Below are 22,667 nucleotides of genomic sequence, written 5' to 3'. Positions count from 1 at the left end.
CTGCTCAGTGTGACATTTCTGTGACTGTCCCTGTTCTATCACTCTCTGCCCTCCTCAGTGTGACATTTCTGTGACTGTCCCTGTTCTATCACTCTCTGCCCTCCTCAGTGTGACATTTCTGTGACTGTCCCTGTTCTATCACTCTCTGCCCTCCTCAGTGTGACATTTCTGTGACTGTCCCTGTTCTATCACTCTCTGCCCTCCTCAGTGTGACATTTCTGTGACTGTCCCTGTTCTATCACTCTCTGCCCTCCTCAGTGTGACATTTCAGTGACTGTCCCTGTTCTATCACTCTCTGCCCTCCCCAGTGTGACATTTCTGTGACTGTCCCTGTTCTATCACTCTCTGCCCTCCTCGGTGTGACATTTCTGTGACTGTCCCTGTTCTATCACTCTCTGCCCTCCTCGGTGTGACATTTCTGTGACTGTCCCTGTTCTATCACTCTCTGCCCTCCTCAGTGTGACATTTCTGTGACTGTCCCTGTTCTATCACTCTCTGCCCTCCTCAGTGTGACATTTCTGTGACTGTCCCTGTTCTATCACTCTCTGCCCTCCTCAGTGTGACATTTCTGTGACTGTCCCTGTTCTATCACTCTCTGACCTGCTCAGTGTGACATTTCTGTGACTGTCCCCTGTGTACATTGTTTTTATCTCTGTCTCCATGATACTTTTAACCTTTGCTGAGTGTTCTCTCTGCTCCTTTTCTCTGTCACTGTCGCCTGCCTGCCCCCTCTGCTTCTTCTCACAAATTACTGTCCCATTTGTGCCATTCAATCCACATGCAGGAAGCAGCATGTGAAATGCAGTAAGAGCTGGCAGCTATGGGTTAAATAATAAGACTGAAAACACATAGCAAAAGCCCCATGGAGCAAAGCATCCATCCCTAGCGTGTGATTATTGACCAGTTCCTGCCACTCAGCGGGTGGAGAAGCGAACTCTAAACAAGACTCAATTTACCATGATTAGCGGAGCAATTAACTGCACATTTTTTTCCAAAACAGCCTCAAAAGTCTGTGGTTTCACATGGATCCGTTTAAAGCCACAGAAAAACTGGGCACAGGGAGCTGGAACAGGTCTAGTCTATCTAGACAAATAACACAGTTAACCCGTCCTGTAAGCTCTCTTGCGTTGGAAATTAATCTGTCTTCTCAGGATAGTTTCATTTGTGCTCTTTGTCTCCACTACTGTGTCCATTTTCTCTCTTTCCCACTAGTCTCTACTGCCTTCTCAGATATGAGACCTTGCTCACGAGCTCTGAAACTCCTATGTGCTAAGCTCCTTCTCTCTTCGGTGTAGATCCACAGAGCTCTGTTAGTGACTTAACGAGACATTAACTTCCATTAGCTTCTCGTTAAGTGCTAAGGGGGAACTTCAAAGCTCACTTACGATGTGCTAATTGCTGGTTTCAGTCGTAACGAGCCCTTGCGTTACCATAACGGACGTTAGTGCTAATGCTATGCAAAAAAAGGCACTCCCTCTAATAACGCCTAAGCCCACAGAGCTCCGTTATAGTTACAGTAATGCAGGGATCTAACGTTATGTTAGTTAGGTCAAACCTGCCGTAACCCACATTCAGACCCTGAAATCGGTCTTTTACAGGGTCTGGGTAAGTGTAAGACCACAGTTGGGTATGATTTAACCATCATATTGTCATTTGTAGGGTTCTTTTCCTCTCCTGTCTTCTTTTTTTACTTTAATGAAACACCTATTCAGAGTCTGCGTGGAAATAACGCCACCTTTGGGTAAGACAGGTTTAACGCCATCTAATTTGATACTAACTCAAAGCATTACTAACTTCCCATGGTACACAGCCTATGCTAATGTGATCACTAACTGCAGTTGTTTGTGGGTATATTTAGCTTGGTGGACACCCGTTAAACCTACTATTTAGGTAACGTCACGTTAGTTGCCCAGATTGTACAGAGCTCTGTGGATCTACCCCTTCAACGTCAAGACCTATCTGAAAACTCACCTTGTGTGATCAAGCAGTTCTGCAATGTGGCTACACTACCACTTACAAATGCTCTATAAACCGACACACTCCTGTCTCCCAATAAAATACTTCCTGGTTGTTTAAATTCCCCTCATCATGTGGGCCAACAGGAAGCCACAATTGATGACATGCCTTCCTATTGGCCGGTGCAACAGGGGACATTTACATCGCCATTTTGTTTCCTGGTACCAACGCTACATTTACATGACCATACAGTATCTCTGAAACAGTTCTGTAGCTGAAATGTATGTTTTTGAGCTCTGGAGATCCCCTGCTACCTACATTTGTTATAAAAAAAATAAAAATAAACAACAAGCAGGGTAAACTGCTGCTTTAAGTTCACAAGCCAAAAAAGCCATAAATTGTGAGCCCGATTTTTTTTTCCACAACCATTTACCACGCTTGTGAATTCCGCCAATAATGGAGGGGTTTCTTTAGGGAATCTCGCACTGCCGACTTTGGACAATCTCCAAAACCTTTGCGGCTCCTCAAGTTTCCCCCGGCTTTACCTTGGCAGGCTCCAGTCCGGATATTCGGGATGAAACCTCTGCGGCACGGATGTGGTTGAGCAGGGCACATTTCACAGGGGTGACCCCAGGCGCGGCCGATGGTGGCACAGCACAGAGTCTTGGTGCACACGATGCCACTGAGCTGACCCTGGCACATCTGGTTGCTGATCTGCGTAAAGCACGGGCCGGTGCGGTAATCTGAGGGAAAGAACGATAATGCTGATTTGTTATGGCATGAACTACATTGTGTATTGCGGCTATAAACCCCTTCTATATAGTTTTAGCAACCGGTAATACTGGTAGTGAAGATGTTAGACACACAATGGTTGCAGTCTTTTCTTCTTTTTTTCTTTTTAAAGTAGTGATACTGTGCTCGATTTTTCAAAAACGTAAAAGTACGAAAGATTGGGGGAAAGCAGCTTGATCTGATTTCTGCAATATTGTATTGTATTATACAGGTATACCCCACTTTAAGTACACTCACTTTAAGTACACTCGCGAGTAAGTACATATCGCCCAATAGGCAAATGGCAGCTCACGCATGCGCCTGTCATCACGTCCTGAACAGCAATACCGGCTCCCTACCTGTACTAAAGCTGTGCGCAAGCGAGGAGACTATAGAGCCTGTTACAAATGCGTTATTTACATCAGTTATGCACGTATATAACGATTGCAGTACAGTACATGCATCGATAAGTGGGAAAAGGGAGTGCTTCACTTTAAGTACATTTTCGCTTTACATACATGCTCCGGTCCCATTGCGTACGTTAATGCGGGGTATGCCTGTATGTCTTTATTTATATAGCGCCAAAAGTGTACTCAGCGCTTCACAAACAATACAGTACAGGGAATTATAATTATACAATAAGTGCAGCAAAATCAGACAATAGGAAAGGAAATCCCTGCCCCGAAGAGCTTACAATCTAAGAGGTTTAATGGGAAACTTACAGAGACAGTAGGTGTTCTTGCAATGCAGAGAGCGGGAGAGAGGGAAAGTCTTTAAAAAATAAGCAGTGTTTTTTTTGTTGTTATTTTTTAAAGATGTACATTTGATGTAGTCCGTGATACCTAATAGGTGAATAGCGTTGGAGATGAAATGACCACGGACAGAGCTTTCCAAACTTCCCCAGGTTTCTACTTCATGTGCACTCTTCAAACCCAGTCTAATTGTACAGATGTAGCCAGACTAAGATTTGCCCGTGACCAACGCGTGCCGCGGGATAGCCAATCCAGGGGGACCTGCAGGCAGCCCAGCTCGCTAACATCGAAGTCGCTGCAGCTGCCCGCGGAGTTCATATTTTCCAGAGACGCAGCATAATGCTTTATTTACCACGGCCCTGGGGAATGTTGGTCTGGCTACATAGGTAAGTGGGTAAACGTAGGAGTACTGGTACTCTCCCGAGTGCCATCACACTGGTTACACAACATGGGGTTATTTACTAAAGTCTGCAGAACTGGAGCAAAACCAGTGCAAATGAATTGCACTAGATTTATCATAGGAGAAACGCCAATTGCTTTCAACGGGGTTCCTTTTCTCGGATAAGTCCTGTGCTGTTTTTTTGCCCTCGTTGTGCAGCCGGGAGACTTTCTTAAATAACTTACATCATACTTTCACTACAGTGGAAGTTTATTTGACTGCTCCTTTAAACTGTAACGTACACTTTCTCAAACATATGGACGTCAGCCAACAAAAGCACCAGGAATTCAAGGAAAGGGAAGAGAAATGGCATATAAATGGTATGTCTCCTATATGTATTTTTTTTTTTTAATCTTAAATCAAGAGACAGGAATGTTAAGTGGCTGTTAGACATTTCATTTGTAGTACGTCTAGTAATGCAGTTATGCTCGTCTCGTCGAAAAAACTTAATGGAAGCGAATTAGACTACGCAGGAAAAGCCCTGGTGAAAATAAACAGGGCTTTTTTAGTGCTTTCCTGCTAATAGTTCACTGGGGTAACAACTCCCATGGCTATTTTAATTGGACCGTTAAAAATCACAGATGCAAAAAGCTGACCCTTCCCCCTCTGCCAACTGCATCAAACTTGATCTTTATGGAGAGTCTTATGCAACTATAGTTTGGGAATCTGAGTCTCTCTGCCCCCTTCATGGCTGACCCTAGGACATGTAGGACATGTGTTCTGATACATACGGGATACCTCAAGTATCTGATGTAGCTTGGGGGGTGCTGCTGCTACAATATGTGCAATAATTTAATCCTAGCTCAGCATAATGACACGGTGGCTGAGTTTTCAGATCCCCCGTAGGTGCCCTGGCGGCACTAAATGGATGAGTACACTTTTATTGCTACCATTAATTTATAAAGGCAGCTATAATCAGGTTATGGTTGGTAAAAATGTGACAAGTCTTCTCCCCCATACAGTACAGCAAAGCCAGAATCCCCCTGAGTGCATCTGCATGTTTTGCGCAGGCCCCAAACCTGCTTCATTCACCCCATTGTTATTTGTCACACAGTGATTAAGATGCAGACAAGGATTCTGGGAAGTGACTTGCGAATGAGTTCACTGGGCATGTCACCTTTAGCTTACTATCCATTTGGTAACATGGATTAAATCGAACTTTTTCCTGCTTCATTAGACCTCGGATATAGTGGGTGTGTGCGCGACGGAGCGCATGGCGTCGCGCATGCCGGTCGGCCGAGCGATCTGTGGACTGAGATCCACGACGACGGGGAGGCGCAGTGGAGTCGTGGCCGTGATGTCACGAGGCTGGTTCACCCTCATTGGCTGAACCGCTCACGTGACCCGGCTGTCGTGCGACAGAAACAAATTCTTTTGTCTCCTGAAACCAATGCCTCGCCATGGCGCCTCAGCGCACGCGCGGTCGCACGCTCTATGGCCTGCCTCATAGAGGTGTGGCCTGTTGCTCGCGCTGCGTGTGCGCTTACGTGCACGATGGACGTGGCCTTACATTCTAGATGGTTCTACAGCTATGCCTGGGACGGGGAAGCCGTGACTCCGTACAAGTTGTTTAACGCAGCAACCAAAAGTACTAGAGAACCCATATAACAAATGGATTGGAAGCTAAAGGTGACACACCCACTGGGTGCTCGTCAACCTCTCACTACCCAGAATCCTTTGCAAATATTTTGACAACTTGGTTGAAAAATGAGGTAGATTTTGCAACTGCGCAAATATTGCACCAATTGCTTGCCCTTCTTTCTCAAAACATGCACGCTACCACACACAGCACATACGGAAACAGCTTTATGCTGGCTGCTGCTTTACAAATACTGTGCATGTTTTAGGATGTTTACAGAACACGTGTGACTGTTGGCTAGAGACCTCGTCCTAATAACCTTGGTGGAATTTTTTTCAGGCTGTTACAAAGATATATCATTTTGACAGCAAAAATGTTAGAATTTCATGTTTTGCCATTTCTGCCTTTTAGGGAATTGAGTGTGGGGAATGTCGCACTCATTTCTACCCTCGAACCAAGCCATTAACATCTCCTATAGAAGTAATTTTATTAAGCAGCTTGGTAACGCCTTACTTCCTGGTGACTATAGCAGTGAAGTGACCAAGGGATCTATGTAACACAATACTGAGCAATAAACAGTGAGGCCGTCTTCCTAATCAAACTAATGGAGAGCATATCTTATTGAGCAATGGTAAGGCAGCTTCACAGCATGTGGAATAAGGGTCAAAGAGAGTATTTTTATCCTGAGTCTTTTTGCATTCATGTATCAAGGTGTATTTTGTCCCATCTTCATTCGTCTGTGATTTGGGACATGTTGATAGTTAGGGAGGCATTATAGGGAGAGGTCACATGGAGCAATGGAAAGGGGCATATAGAGAACGGTTAAATTAAGAAATAGAGGGAGTTATAGGGAAAGGTTATGTGGATCAATAAGGGGAGGTATAAGGAGCAGATATGTGGAGCAATAAGAAGTATAGGGAGCAGTGATACGGAGCAATAGGAGGAGTTAGGGAACAGTTACATGGAACAATTGGAGGAGTTATAGGGAGCGGTTATATGGAGCAATAGGAGGAGTTATAGGGAGCGGTTATATGGAGCAATTGGAGTTACAGAGAGCAGAGTTTTAGGGAGTGATTATATGGAAAAATAGGAGGAGTTATAGGGAGCGGTTAGAGGGAACAATAGGGGGATTTAAAGGGTGCCGTTATATGGAATAATAGGAGTTATAGGGAGCGGTTATATGGGACAACAGGAAGAATTATAGGAAGCAGTTATATGGAAAAATAGGAGGCATTATAGGGAGTGGTTATATGGAGCAGTAGGAGATATAGAGAGTGTTTATGTGGAGCAGCAGGTGGAGTTAGGGAGCAGATATAGGAGTGCAAGTCTGGTTTGTCCCAAACCTCCCTAGTTAACAATCTGCATCAAATTATATGAAAAATAGTTAACAAGATTTTTTAATTTGACGCAAACCATAGTTATATAAAGCAGTTTATAGATAATTGCCTAAAATAGTAGAGACTTTTTATTTTCCTGTTGCGAGGGCTGCCCTTTCCACAGTGCCTCTGCATCCTCCTTACAGTATAAGAGCAGCACAGCTTTTCCATATGGGACACACGATTCGCATTTCTTACGCGTCATGGGAACGAGTTAAAGAGCCCCCTGGAGATGCTAAATTGTAACCTTCTGGAGGCAGAACAGGCCTTGGGGTCACGTCACCAGACATTCTTCTAAACATAGCTGCTATGCTTTATCACATTCCCCAGCAGACTGTTCTGGTTTTACAGGTTGCAAAGACTGAAAACTCATGAGTGTATCTGCATGTCTTCCACAGGTCTCCAAACCTGGTTTATTCATCCCATTGTCACATGTTATCCGCAGACAAGGATTCTGGGTAGTTAACAACTTTACAACTTTATTTCATATGGGGCTTTTCTCCCAATGGGACTCAAAGCACTTTACAATGACAGTATAGTGTGCGGTTGGCAGCACATAGGAAGTTTTACAGACACTCCCTTCCCAGATGAGCTTACAATCTATGTTTTAGTGCCTGAGGCACAGTGAGATAAAGTGACTTGACCAAGGTCACAAGGCGCTGACTCCGGTTAAGGCCAGGTCCCCGCTGGCTACTGCAGCGCCCGCTGTGGCAGATGCTGCAGGGACAAGAGCCGGGCCCGCTGCGAGGGGGGGCCGCCGTGCTGCGCCGACAGAAACTCCAGCTCTCAAGAAAATTGAGATCAGGACTCGCTAGGCCACGCCCACCGGCGGTTCAGCCAATGAGGGCGAACCTGCCCGGTGACATCACAGTCGTGCCCCGTCAACCCCCCCCCCCCGTCTTTTCCCCTGCAGCTCACTGCAGACCGGGGGACTCGGCTGCACGCGCCGCCAGCCTCGCAGGCACACGAGCAGCGCAGGCACTGGGACCGTAGCCTAAGCCAGGTTCTCCTGCTTCTAATTTAGCGTTGTTTACAGTGTCAGTGTCTTTACTCACTGAGCCACTCCTAGTTACATGCAAAGTACACCGGCCTCATTTGCATGACACAGACTAATTGACTGAAACACAATAATATTAAAGGTTCAATCCCTCAAGGACCAAAGTGTATTAGTGTCGGTGACATGTTTAAGGGGCCACATGTCGATGCTTGATAACCTTTTACCAAAATATGACAAGTATATGACTAGATCTGTAATGCAACAAAATGGAAGGTCTCCTCCGGTCCCGAACACGTGATTGCGCTGAGGAACGGTCACGTGATCACGATTTTACGGCGGGGCCGTGGCACTCGGGTGCGGGAATTTGCTAAAGTCTCCCACAGCTGCAAAACTAGAGCTAACCTTGTGTACAAAACAGCGCCATATTTAGCAAAAGAAATAGAATCTGGAGGAAAGCAGTTAAGCTTTCTGCTGGGGACTAACGCCCTGGTCAGAACCAGGTACTTACACCCTGGTCAGAACCAGGACTAAGACCCTGGTCAGAACCAGGGACTAACGCCCTGGTCAGAACCAGGGACTAACGCCCTGTTCAGAACCAGGGACTAACGCTCTGTTCAGAACCAGGGACTAACACCCTGTTCAGAACCAGGGACTAACACCCTGGTCAGAACCAGGAACTAACACCCTGGTCAGAACCAGGGACTAACGCCCTGGTCAGAACCAGGGACTAACGCCCTGGTCAGAACCAGGGACTAACGCCCTGGTCAGAACCAGGGACTAACGCCCTGGTCAGAACCAGGGTCTACTTGACGTCATTAAACATTCCGCTAAAGTTATGTTTATGTCTAAAGCACTTATTCCCATGATCTGTTATTTATATTATCTGTTATTTATTCGATTACCACCTGTATTACTACTGTGAAGCGCTATGTACATTAATGGCGCTATATAAATAAAGACATACAATACAATACAATAAAGCTCTTACGACCCATTAAAAGCATTAGGCGTTTTCCTACTGCAATTCTTTTGGTACTGTTTTTTTTCTCCACTTGTGCAGTCGGGAAACTTTAATAAATAAATAGCCCCCCTGTCCCAAATGTATTTTCCTTTGTCAGTGCGTGTGACTTTTAGGCGAGTACAAGAGGAAATGCCTTGTTATTACGAGACAATCTGTCTGACAGCCTGTTAATACTTTTGCTCTTTATTAAGGGTGAACCTGAGTGTGGGACCGGAGTGTTTAATCACTGCCACATGCTAGCGCACACCATTTTAACCACTGGAGAGGCATACAAAGGGGATGAACAAAAATATGGATTAACCAACCCGATCATAGAAGACATCGCAAACCAACAGTGGTTGTGTTATGATTTCCAAGGAGGACGAAAGTAGGATGGTACTAATTTATCATCAGAGTACCACTACTTTTTTTTAATTTACAAGCTTACAAGTCTGTTTAAAGACCAGGGTATTTATTTAAAGGCGCAGTGTCCAAAAACCAATCTTTTGCAAATCATTGTACAATCCTTGACAGATTGCTTCCTTAAACTAATCTAACCGTGCTAAGAGCAAAGATGTGGTCGCTTTTCTATCCTTGTTAATTAGCTACAAATTGCATTTCTTCAGGGCCACTGAATGGTAAAGTGTTTGTCAATCAAGTGTCTTCTCTACCCCAATTCCACTGTCCTTCTCAGAGAGTCAATAAAAATAAAGGAAGGGGAAAAGAGGAGGGTTTTACCTGTGTGATGTCTCACAAAAGGAGCAGCCAGAGGCGATCAAACCCCTCCCAAGTCTCACCATGTTTACAAGCTAACTTTAAAAAATGATTTAGAAAAATCGTGCGTATTAGGCTATGTATAAACTATGACTTGTTGTGTAACTAACTACTTTTGCCTAATAAAAACGTTTGGGGAAAATGTTTTATTTAGAAATACTTCTAGGTGTCAGATTTGGGCGAAATAGAAATCAATCACCATTGATTATTTATTTTTTAGAGAGAATGTAAACCACGGGTAATTTAATTCAAAGTAACACCACTTTTCTAAGGCATTTGGACTAGTATAGTTAGGACATATCAAGCACTTTAATTGTTTGCTTTATTCGGTCTCCAAGAATAGCGGCCTCCTAACAAGCCCTTGATGTGCTTCTTTTTGTTCTAAATCCCAAAATATTTATTCCTATAATTCTTGAAATGATACACAATGTTGTATCATTTGCTGGATGCAAAAACAAATATTATGTATGTACGTATGTATATATTTTTATATATAGAACAAGGCACTCACAGGTCTTAAAAAGTTGAGAAAAAGGTTTTAAGCATTCAACTTTGTTCTCTACACATAAGACCGATGAGTGCCTTGCTTATCCTTTTTTGTATGACCTACTGTATTTATAGTGCACTTAGGCAACACATGTCTGTCAGCAGAGTTCCACTCCTTTTCTCTTTGCTACTCCATCCTTGCACAAAACATGGCGCTCCCAGTGGGGGGGAGCCTTGTTCATGATCTCATTTTGTGCAATTTGGAGGGCCCGTCTCTTTGATTTTTTGCATTATACTTTTTTAAGTATCCTGACAGTGGCACTCGTCAAACTTTAGCAACTTTATGAATTATGTGCCCTGAGTTATCTTGTGTGTATATATATATGTTATATGGTTTTGAAGCAAAAGGTGGCACTGTGTACTCATTTGCATGTCACTTCCCAGAATCCCTTGCTGCAGTGGAAGCGCTGTGTGCTGGGTGATAATGGTGAAAGGCGGGGTTGCAGACCTGTCCAAGACATGCAAATGAGCATACTGTAATATTTCCATTATATATATATATACCCATGCATTTTTTACATTTTCAGACTACATATTTAAATGGGTGTAGCCTGCCATTGATTGAAATCAAACACAGTTACTTGAGACCCATATGACATTAAAGCAATTATTCCTGTCTTTGTTCTGGAGTGTAAAATAAATACACTGAGGGCTATTTACATTAGCCTGCTGGGGATCAATCAGCGTTAATGACTACCCAGCAATAGAAGGGGGGGGGGGGGGCCGGGAATGCATCTGTAACTGATCTTTCAAGCATATTTTCTTGTTCATAAACATTTCAGCTCCTTGGAAAAAAGAAAGTCAACATTTCATTTGTCTCGAATTTCTCAAATCAGCAGCGCTTGGTTGGGCCTCTCAAAAAAATAAACAAGCTGCAATATAAATCTGTAATGAGTATAACTTCATGCCTCCAACAGTTTCTGAAGGTTTGTTTCTATGTAGAGAATGGAGGTCTAAAATAACATTGACAACCCCAAATGTTAGTGCGTGTGTACAGTACATCAGTGTGTCTGTATGTGTATCGGTATGTTATATCAGCGTGTGTGTCAATGTATATATTAGTGTCTGTCTATACATCAGAATGTATTAGTGTCTGTCTGTACATCAGCATGTGTGTGTCTGTCTGTACATCAGCATGTGTGTGTCTGTATCTGTATCACCGTGTGTGTATTAATGTGTTAAGATGTGTGCATTAGTCACTGTATGTGTATCAGGGTATTAGTGAATTTGCCCAGTGGTTGAAGTGCTTCAGATGCTGGCATTATTTGGGGGGGGGGGGCTGGTGGCTGAGGGGGGTAGGCCGGGGGGGAGAGAGGGAGTGGATGCGGCCGCTCATCAGCATCAGGCACCACGGTGTGGGACAGACAGTGACGGAGAAGCCTGCAGCTGGGGGAGAGTCAGGCCCTGCGGCAACTGCTCTGACCGACTGCCGGGCCCCCGCAGCCACCCTACGTTCAGAGAGAAGTAATACCAGACATGTCCAGTATTACCTTTCATTTTATACCGGATGCAAGGGCAAAATACCGGGCTGTCCGGTTCAAAACCGGACACCTGGCAACCCTAAATTACCAAAGATAATGGGGAAAGGCAGATTTCAGACCTGTTTGAGACAGGTGAATGTGCTCACAGGTGGTATTTTTTTTTATTTGCCGATAAAGATCAGCACTTATGGGTTGACATGCTTTCCAATGTTTAATAAACCTGGATGTTCATAACCACTGCACTACATCTCCTCCCACTAACAGTGTGCATGCAGCGGTGCTCTGTAATACTACGGAGTCTGCTCGGAGAATCCTACATTTACAGTGGTTGGGAAGGTAATCATACAGCATGCAGGTAGTGTAGCATGGATAGGGTTAAACATATATTACAATGTTGCCCTTATGTAATGCATCTTCCAGCTATGGGGTGTATGTATGAACGTAGACAAAAGTGTGTTTAGACGCACTGCTCCATTTTTGGAGTGTATGGAAGAACAGTTTCTTACATCTGATGCAACTTACGCAGCTTCAGATATGGAGGATTTTTGGGAGTAAATTAAAGTCATAATAGAGGTGCAGATAGGGTTGCCAGGTCCAAAAATACTGGACACAATGGTGAAAGCTGCGACGCGCGCGCGAATCGTTGGTGGGGAAGAATGTTCTTTATAAATGGCCTGACCTGTTACGTAATTTTTTTTATTTTTTTAAATTTCACTCCAAGTATTCACCAATTTATATTCTATTTCGTAAAAAATCTGGGGAGGAGTCTTGGGAGGGAGCGCCCTTCTGAGGATTTTTTTAGGAAATAGAATATGAAATAGTGCAAATTGATGCAAATTGGTGCATGCTTGGAGTGAAATTTAGAACAAATGACATAATGGTCAGATCATTTATAAATAACTGACCTGCAGTCATACTGTACATGGCGAGTAATACTGATCTTAATGCTCCTCCCACAAATTTAAGATTGTTGCACCCCCTCCTCATCCTCTCTCCCCTTAACCTCTCACCCTCCAACCCCCCTCGTCCTCTCACCCCCTCCCCTCATCCTCTCTCACCCCTTCCCTTCATCCTCTCTCCCCCCTTCATCCTCTCTCACCCCCCTCCCTTCATCCTCGCTCACCCCCCCTCCCTTCATCCTCTCACCCCCCTCCCTGTCATTATCACCCCCCCCCCCCCATTCATCCTCTCACTCCCCACCTCCCTGTCATTATCACCCCCACAGGACAGCCAGAGAAAACACACACACACACACAAAACCGTACAGTACAAGTACAAATACACACACACACACACAGACAAAACAGAACAAATACACACAGGACACAGCCTCACCTCTCTCTGCTCCATGCTTTTCCTCTGCTCTTTGGCCCCACCCCCCAGGCTCCTGCCACTTCCTTCTGATTGGATGCATAACAAAGCAGCAGCCAATCAGTATGGAGGAAGCTGCCCAGCCCCCTAGCAGCAGCAGCACAGCACTCTCCATTCTTGGGGGAAATCCCACGATTGGTTACTTAGTCCGGAGACATAATACCGGACACATACATGCCCCCCCCCCCCCCACACACACACATACATGCCCCCCCCCCCCCCCACACACACATACATGTCCGGTATTATCTCTCATTTTTTACCGGACAGAGTACCTAAAAACCAGGCTATCCGGTTCAATACCGGACACCTGGCAACCCTAGGTGCAGAGAGAAGCAGACTGTGATACATATCATTATAATCTGTAACTCCTCCCCAACCTCTCGTACTGACTCTCCCCAAGGTGCAAGCTAAAGCAATCGGGCACAAATGGAGTAAAATGCTTTGATTCATTGGTGTATGGTGAAAATGCCCCTTTTAGCTGCAAAATTGCCTTGATACGTAGACCCCGAAGCTTGTAGGCTTTTGGAAAAGCTACTTAAACTACCACAAATTAGCATTTTACAATCAACTAGGAGGACGTCTTACACCTCCCTTTGCTCTGCAATGCATTTCACGTTCTCTATAGTCACTGGTCGATGGACACTGGGGGCCATGGAATTCCACTACATTTTTTATTTTCATACCCAATATCACCATACACCCTGGACTACTCGAAAGCCTTGCACTATCTACTGAATGCTGGTGGAGAACTCTAAAAACCAGCACACCGATCACCGCTCACTCTAATGGCAAACACCACAAATTTACAAATTGCAAACAACTAATCAAATTTCTACTCAAACTATTACTCTGTTTAGCAGGTGATATTGAACCTAACCCAGGCCCTCCCATTTCAACTCTTTCCCATACCCCTGATAATTCCACCTTTAAATTCCAAAAAGGTCTATCTGTCACCCATATAAATATCCGGAGCCTGCTGCCCAAACTGGATGAACTAAGGGCATGGTGCCTTATTCATAAACCCAAAGCCATCGTTCTCACAGAAACATGGCTAACCCCTAAAACTCCTGATGCAAATATTGCCATTCAGGGATACTCCATTTCTAGGAGAGATAGGTGAAAGAGAGGAGGAGGGGTGTTATTTTATATTGCAGACACCTTACTGTACAATGTACACTGTTAAATTGCCCCCCAAGCCCACCCTCTTTCGAAATCCTAGTTGGCAGAATCTGCCTCCCCTTTTCTAAGCCCATCTTGGTTGCTGGCATCTACCGCCCCCCCTAAAGCCCCTCTACAGTCCCTGACTGATATCAGTTTTTTGGCTCCATTTCCTCTCTAAATGAGAAGAGTGAGCTGCTATTTCTTGGGGATTTCAACTTCAATTGGCTCGACCCTAAAAACCACAAAATCCAGATACAACTCAAGTCACTTAACCTAACGCAACTCATTTCCCAACCCACACGGACAAACCTGAAATCACACAACCACTCCTTGCTAGACTGGATTCTCTCCTCAAATCCCAGCAGAATCCAATCCTCTGGCATCCTTCCTGACATTTTCAGTGACCATGTAATAGTGACAAACCTGAAATCACACAACCACTCCTTGCTAGACTGGATTCTCTCCTCAAATCCCAGCAGAATCCATTCCTCTGGCATCCTTCCTGACATTTTCAGTGACCATGTAATAGTGTACTGTGTAAGGAAAATTAAACCACCCCAATCAAGCCCTAAAGTTCTCCTCACTAGAACATTTAGAAACTTTAACCCACAACAGTTTCTGGCTGACCCTACCAACTGCCCTTGGCACAGAATCTATTTAATTCCTGACCCTGATTCTGCGCTCGACTATTTCCAAGCCGAGTTCTTACAACTCTGTGATACCCATGCTCCACTTCGCAGAATAAGGGTATGGGGGGGCCCACCTTCCATGGTGACAACTGACCTTATAGCACTCTACCAGTTCAGGGATGCTTTGTGGAAAAGCTACAAAGTAACTGGCACTATCAAGGATCTAAATCACTACAGATGCCTGCGGAACATGTGCACAAGGCAAACAAGGCATGCAAAAGCACAATAGTACTCTGATAATTTCAAACCCAGCTAACTTCTGGAAGGTTATCAACAACATATTCCAGCCTTCTAACCATCAATAACCAAGTAATATCACTAAGGGGGATATTAGTCTGACAAACCCCACTGACAATGCAAATGCATTCAATGATTACTTTGTGGGGTTTGCTACCAACTTACCAGCGAAATGCAACCCAAACCACAAACATGAATCTCATCCTGGGAGTACCCACATAGCCCCAAACCCTCCCAGCAATACCCACAATTTTCAATTTGGCCCAGTGTTCAAAGAGGAGATTACACAAGCGCTCCCCAAATTAAAACTAAGCAGCCAATGTGGATCTGATTTACTGCAATCTAAATTCCTAAGACTTAGTGCCCCAGCCATTGCCAAACCAATTGCTTCCATAGTCAACTCTATCCTGTCTGCAGGCCATATCCCTAAGATCTGGAAAACTGCCAGTTATCCCAATCTTCAAAAGTGGGGACAAAAACACTGACTCAAACTACAGGCCAATCTCTCTTCCAATACTATCCAAAGTCATGGAAAAATGTGTTCACTCCCAATTAAGCGATTACTATACCAAGACAGATTTCCCTAGCCAATTCCAATCTGGTTTTTGCCCCAAACACTCCACTGTAACTACTTTGCTAAAAGTTTGCAATTAAATCCAATGTGGATTGGAACAGTGACAACTCACTGGTGCAATATTCCTAGATTTTGCAAAGGCTTTTGACACAGTTGATCATGTTATCCTGCTTAACAAACTCCAGTGCTCTGGAATAGGGAAGCATGCTTTAAACTGGTTTCATTCCTACCTATCAGGTAGAGCCCAACATGTGTTAATCGGGCTCTAACTCCAACCCCTTGGATATCACCTGTGGTGTCCCGCAAGGCTCGGTTCTGGGGCCCCTACTCTTCTCAGTGTTCATCAATGATCTCCCACAGTTTGTAAGGAAGCTTCAATACACATGTATGCAGAAAACACAATCCTATATGCACACAGCCATAGCCTCTCCGACCTTGAACACATACTTCAGTCTGACTTTTTGAGTCTTGAAAACTGGATTTCCCAAAACAAACTGTTTTTAAACAGTGACAAGACTGTCATAATGGTATTTGGGACCAAGACTACATTTTTAAAGATTCCAGTGACTGTGCTCCAGATCAGAACCAACTTTAACACCACCCTAACTCCTGTCAATAGTTTTAAATACCTGGGCATATGGTTTGACTCCCACTTAACATTTGGGATGCACATTGATACCCTGACATCCAAAACCTATACCAAACTAGGAGTACTTTATAGGAACAAATCTTCCCTAAGTCTGCTGGTCAGAAAGCGTATCGCACAACATATGCTAATGCCAGTTATTGACTATGGAGACATAGTATATGGCTGGGCTCCCAAACCCACCTTACCAAACTTGACACCCTCTACAATTCAATATGCCGTCTTGTTCTCCAATGAAACCTTTCTTGTCTAGCCTTCAAATACTTTCTGGGAAAGCTACCCATCTATCTGACAAGCTCCTCACCCCTACCACATGCAGCACTTATCAGCTGAGATCTGACTCCAAAAGACTGTTCATAGTCCCAAGGCTCAACAAAGTATCCGGGCCGCTCCTCCTTCTCTTACCGTACACCCCAAAACTGGAACAACCTACCGGAGACTCTTACATCCACCACCAGTTTAAGTTCTTTCAAAACTAAGGCTGTCTCACATTTTAATCTGGTCTGTAACTGTTACATACGCCTATAATATAAATTATCTTTAACTCTGCATGCAATGTCTTGTATATAATGTATACCCTGTTCACTTATGTAACTGAATTTGTAACCATGTATTATTTGTCATCTTAACTCTATGCCCAGGACATACTTGAAAACGAGAGATAACTCTCAATGTATTACTTCCTGGTAAAACATTTTATAAATAAATTAAATAAATAAAGTACCACTGCTTTTTAAAAAAAATGTACAATTCCACTTTTTTTTCACAGGAGTTTCCGTACTTCTCATTTTAATGAATAACCCCAATAGATTTAAATTGAGCCAAACTGATAAGATATAGGTTTTCTCATAAATCAGGCACTGATTAAAACAGTGAAGGAATTCATGTAACGCCTGTGGTTTTTAATCAGCTAGCGCGTAGAATCCAGGAGTATAGAGGTTTTTAATCAAAGGAAAAATAATAGAAAGTCTTGACCTGTAGAGAAGTTAGTTTAGAAATTGCTGCTTTTGACATGTTGTGAAGTATAACGTCCGTACATCTGGTCTACCTCTCCATACTGAAATACACGCATCGTTATCAATCTGCAATGTTAACTGCAGACCTTAGATGCAAGTACTCCTTGCACTTACATGGGAACCTGCTCTTTGTGATGCTTGCTGTACAGATTCTCACAGTACATTTATTTTCCGAAACATGTGATTCTTATCTTTTGTTTTTAATCCCGACATGCTCTTTACGGGATGATAAAATATGTCTGCTGTTGCCTTTATGGCAAAGAATACTTTAACTGCCTAACGAATACATTAGAGCTGCAGTTCAAGCAATATCCTACATGTGTGCTTTAAAAAAAAAAATTAAAAATCAGTTCTGTACTATAAGAAAATACTTGTAGCATTTAAAAAAATAATAATTTTAAAGACATTTTTAATGTATTCTAATGTAGCAAGCATTTTTGTTTCTATAGAAACCATTTACAAAGTCATACCCCCTTCCTCTTCTGAGACAGGCTCTGGCTCTTGAGCCCTGCCCTCTCTCTAGCAGTGCACCAATTGTATCTAGTGTCAGCCTGGTCACATGATCTTCCACACAGAACATTGCATCCTGGGTACTCTCGTGCAGCCCTAACAGTGAATTAAATAACCCTCGATTCAGCGATCGATTACAGGAGAACGGATCGATCGGCAACTTAGCTAATCACTTGTCAGTGTGCAGATTGTATTGATGCACATATTGAATGGAAAAAAATTTCATTAAAAAAACGGCAGTTTGAGCTGCAGTTTTAATTACGCAAATAAAATCAGAAAACGAATTATTTCAAAGTCATTAGCAGAGGGACTGCTGTAATTAAGAGCGCTTTATAACAGTCTGTTTACATGACGAATGTATTAAAAATAACACTTATTGTGAAACCCCATTCATTGCGGCTGGGTGGTCTCTTACATGTATCTTAGCCACGAAGCAGTCAAATCTCATGATGCTAATGGAAAAATGTTGGCTGCTTTTTTATTTATTCAATTAAGCATGTGTATATCTATATATAGCTCTAGTTTTTCACTTGCAAGAAGTCCTGAGTAGTGCCTTGTTCATGCTACAATTTAATTGAAATCACTCCTGCATTTGAGTACCCATTAAGGTTGAAACATGTCTGTGAATGGTTTCTCTGGCTTTGCATCTGATTCCCATGCTGTGCTTTAAAGCTGTGTTAACAGCGAGCATTAGCTTATATGGGCTCCATGTAACAATGGTTTTTCAGGCAAAAGGTGAAACGGTGTGCTCATTTGCATGTCATTTCCAAGAGTCCCTTGCTGCAGTGGAAACACTGTATGCTGAGTGATAATGGTGAAAGGCAGGGTTGCAGACCTGCCTAAGACATGTCAATGTGCTCACAAGTGATCTTTTTATTTGCTATATGCAATACGGTGGAGTTTTCTTGTTGCCTTTTTCACCCACCATAACTTAAAACGTGATGGTAAACCCTACAGCCTTGAAATTATTATATATATATATATATACAGTGTTCGACAAACCTATACATTTGCTCGCCCCGGGCGAGTGGATTTAACCCCCGGGCGAGTAAATATTGGCCCAAGCAGCACACGTTTGGTACTAAGTGGCGAGTAGATTTTTTTGTGTGGCGAGTAGATTTTTTGGTGATTTGTCAACCACTGTATATATATATATGTATATTAAAATTCACGTTTCCTTCCAACAGCCAGAAACACACAGTAGGATGAGGTCAGCAGTCTCTGCTTTTCTGATGTGAATGTAGTGACAGTCCATCCATTACTCAATGAAAGCAGTCTGTTTGAAACATGTAACTTATACCATCCTGCAGCCAAACCTCTGCTCTGTTTTTCTTGGTGCAGCAGCCCTTGTATACACACAGCTGGTGAGCTTGTTTTGTCTCCTAGAACAAGTCTGGGCTAAAAGATATTCTCTGGGGCTTTGTAAAAATCCCTCACTACTTGGGCCCTACAGGCAAAAAAGCCCAAGCTTCCAATGTCAGCAGTATATACAGTATATAGTATATACAGTATATAGTTACATAGTTACATAGTAGATGAGGTTGAAAAAAGACATGCGTCCATCAAGTTCAACCTATGCTAAATTTAGACGACAGATACTTTATCCTATATCCGTACTTACAGTATATTGATCGAGCAGAAGGCAAATAAAAAAACCCAGTGAAATATCATCTAAAGATATCTCATAAGGAGAAAATAAAAGAATTGGCAATCAGATTACTCCCTGGTCAACCTCCTTCCCATTTTTACTTATTAGGTATATCCCTGTATACCTTTCCTTTCTAACAAGATGTCAAACCTTTTTTTGAACAGATCTATTGTATCTGTCATCACAGTCTCAATGGGTAATGAATTCCACATTTTAACTGCCCTTACTGTAAAGAACCCTTTCCTTTGCTGCTGGTGAAATCTCCTTTCTTCCGAGCTTAAGGTATGACCCTGTGTCCTTTGTACTACCCTTGGGGTGAATAGTTCTTTTGAAAGCTCCTTGTACTGTCCCCAAATATATTTGTATATAGTTATCATATAGCCTCTTATACGCCTCTTTTCTAATGTAAATAACTCTAATTTAGCTAGCCTTTCCTTCAACCAGTTTTCAATCCAGGTGCAAATATTTTTATCGAGTCCAATTTGCTTTATTTTGTACACTAACCTCGTGTGGAACCGTATCAAAAGCCTTTGAAAAATCTAAGTAGGCAATATCAACTGCATTACCTTGCTCTAAATTCCTTCTTACCTACTCAAAGAAACTAATAATGTTAGTTTGGCATGATCTATCCTGCATAAATCCATGCAGACTATTACTAATAATTTTGTTTTCCATTAGGTATTCCTGAATATTATCCCGTATTAAACCTTCAAGTATTTTCCCCACTATTGAAGTCAGGCTTACAGGTCTGTAATTCCCCGTTTGTGATCTAGCTCCCTTTTTAAATATAGGCACCACATCTGCTTTACGCCAATCTTGTGGTACTCAGCCTGTGGAAATGGAATCCCTGAATATTAAATGTAATAGTTTGGCTATTACTGAACTTAACGCCTTAAGAACTCTTGGATGTATGCCATCAGTGCCAGGTGCCTTATTTACTTTAATTTTATCAAGCCGCCTACAAACTTTTTCTTCAGTTAACCAATTGTTAGTTAATATAGAGGTTGTGGCTTCCTCCTGCAGCACTGCTATGGAAATTGATTCTTCCCTGGTAAACACAGAGGCAAAGAATTTGTTTAATACCTCTGTTTTTCCCTTATCTCCGATAATCTGACTGCCCATCTCACACTTAAAGGGCCCTATATTTTCTTTTCTAATGGTTTGGTTATTAAGGTACTTAAAGAACTTTTTAGGGTTGATCTTACTTTCTATTGCAATCCTTTTTTATTATCCATTTTTGCTAATTTGATTGCCCTTTTGCAACTTGTGTTACATTCTTTATAATTCTGATACAATGCCTCGGTCCTTTCTGAATTCAAGAATCGAAACGCCTTCCTCTTCTTGTCTATTTCCTCCCCTACCTGTTTATTTAGCCACATTGGTTTAGACTTATTTCTTTTATACTAATTACCAAAGGGTACTAATTACTGATACGTGTGCTTTTCTAACAATATTTAAAGACTGCCCATTCATGTTTTACATTTTTCCCTGCAAAAACATCATCACATTGTATTCCTTGTAGATTAGCCTCAGTTTATTAAAATCCGCCTTTCTAAAGTTGAAGGTCTTTGAACCCAAGTAATATGTTTTCGATAATTTATTTAAAATGAGACCATGTTATGATCACTGTTACTCCAATGTTCCTGGATTTGAATATTTGTTATTACTTCTACATTGTTTGATATTACCAAATCCAGAACTGCCCCTCTGTAAGGAATCCACTACTGGCTTTGACTTTTGCCTTGTAGACCTGTGCAGTTGCAGGCTTCCTCTGGCAATCTATGGCACAGGTGCTGCCTCTCATTGCAGCTTTTGCCCTGTGCTACTTCATTGGAGGAATTCTCACACACCCTCCTCCTGTGATTGGATCTCCGCCCTTTATATTCTAGGCGTTGGCTCTGAACCAGCGCCGAGCATAACTATTCATATCTCTATGTTACTGACTCTGCCACAAACCACCCCAGGCCTCTCTCCTAGCGTTCTTACCTTCCAAGTTCCTGAGTATCCAGAGGCCTGGTCCTGGACGTCTGTGCTGAAGCGTTGTTGCCAGCACTGGCCTGCTGCTATCTCCTTGCAGTGGCCTACCCCGGACGTCTGTGCTGAAGCGTTGATGCCAGCACTGGTAACTGCTGCATTCCCTCCTAGCAGTAGCTACCCTTCCTGTCCTGTGGCCTGCCGCTATTCTCCTGTAGTGGCCTATCCTGGACGTCTGTGCTGAAGCGTTGATGCCAGCACTGGTACTGCTGCATTCCCTCCTAGCAGTAGCTACCCTTCCTTTCCTGCGGCCTGCTGCTATCTCCTTGCAGTGGCCTGCCCTGGACGTCTGTGCTGAAGCGTTGATGCCAGCACTGGCCTGCTGCTATTCTCCTGCAGTGGCCTACCCGGGACGTCTGTGCTGAAGCGTGTTGCCAGCACCGGTACCTGCTGCATTCCCTCCTAGCAGTGGCTACCCTTCCTTTCCTGCGGCTTGCTGCGATCCTCTTGCAGTGACCTGCCTTGGACTTCTGCGCTGAAGCGTTGGTTCTTCCCGACGCTGCCCTGCGGTGAACTTCGGCCAGCCTGCTGTCTCCTCCTGCTGAGATCGGCGTCATGGGCCGAGGCCGCTCCTCGCGCAGAAGCCACCCCCGCGCTCACGCTCCTAAGCTGAAGCGGGGCACTCCTGATTTCCTGTTGCCGAACTCCTGCTTCATTAACGACGATGCTGCCTTCTCCAATCCTGACCCTGCGATGTACGACTATGAACTGCGCACTCCGGATCAGTCTGCGTGGACTCAGGTCGGTGATTATATAACCCCACCTCAGCCCCGCGGTCCGGTCCCGGTTTGTGGCGAGCATCGGCGTAACAGTATGCTCGGCCCATTAAAACCGGACCGCGCCGTGGCGGGGGATGGCAATTTACCAACTGAAGTTATGTCCCGGCCTGCGTATCAGTCCCACTATGAAGGCCAGTATTTGTGTGAAGTAATACCCCTGATGGATGAAATGTTTACCTATGAAGGTTTAACCCCTTTGCAAAGACAATGCCGTTGTGATCTCTTTATTAAGGCTTACTGTATCCTGAACTTAAAACAGTCTCTAGCCGAATGTATTCGCTCCCCTGATTCCCCTTTAACCTGGGATAATGTGAACCCTATGGAACTG

At 43.5% G+C, this 22,667-nt stretch overlaps 1 protein-coding gene across 1 annotated transcript in view; it reads right to left on the bottom strand.

The window, feature by feature from the left end:
* FBN3 (fibrillin 3) overlaps nucleotides 1-22,667 on the bottom strand; it is a 181,428-nt gene that overhangs the window by 87,204 nt on the left and 71,557 nt on the right. Inside the window, exon 7 of the mRNA XM_075611661.1 lies at nucleotides 2,502-2,699. Coding sequence (XP_075467776.1) covers nucleotides 2,502-2,699 — 198 coding nt within the window. The remainder of the gene's footprint in view (nucleotides 1-2,501; nucleotides 2,700-22,667) is intronic.

This window comes from Ascaphus truei, chromosome 8, assembly GCF_040206685.1.
Source record: "Ascaphus truei isolate aAscTru1 chromosome 8, aAscTru1.hap1, whole genome shotgun sequence".
Taxonomy (NCBI): Eukaryota; Metazoa; Chordata; class Amphibia; order Anura; family Ascaphidae; genus Ascaphus; species Ascaphus truei.
Note: the sequence above shows the minus strand (reverse complement) of the source record. Positions and strands in the feature narration are given on the sequence as shown.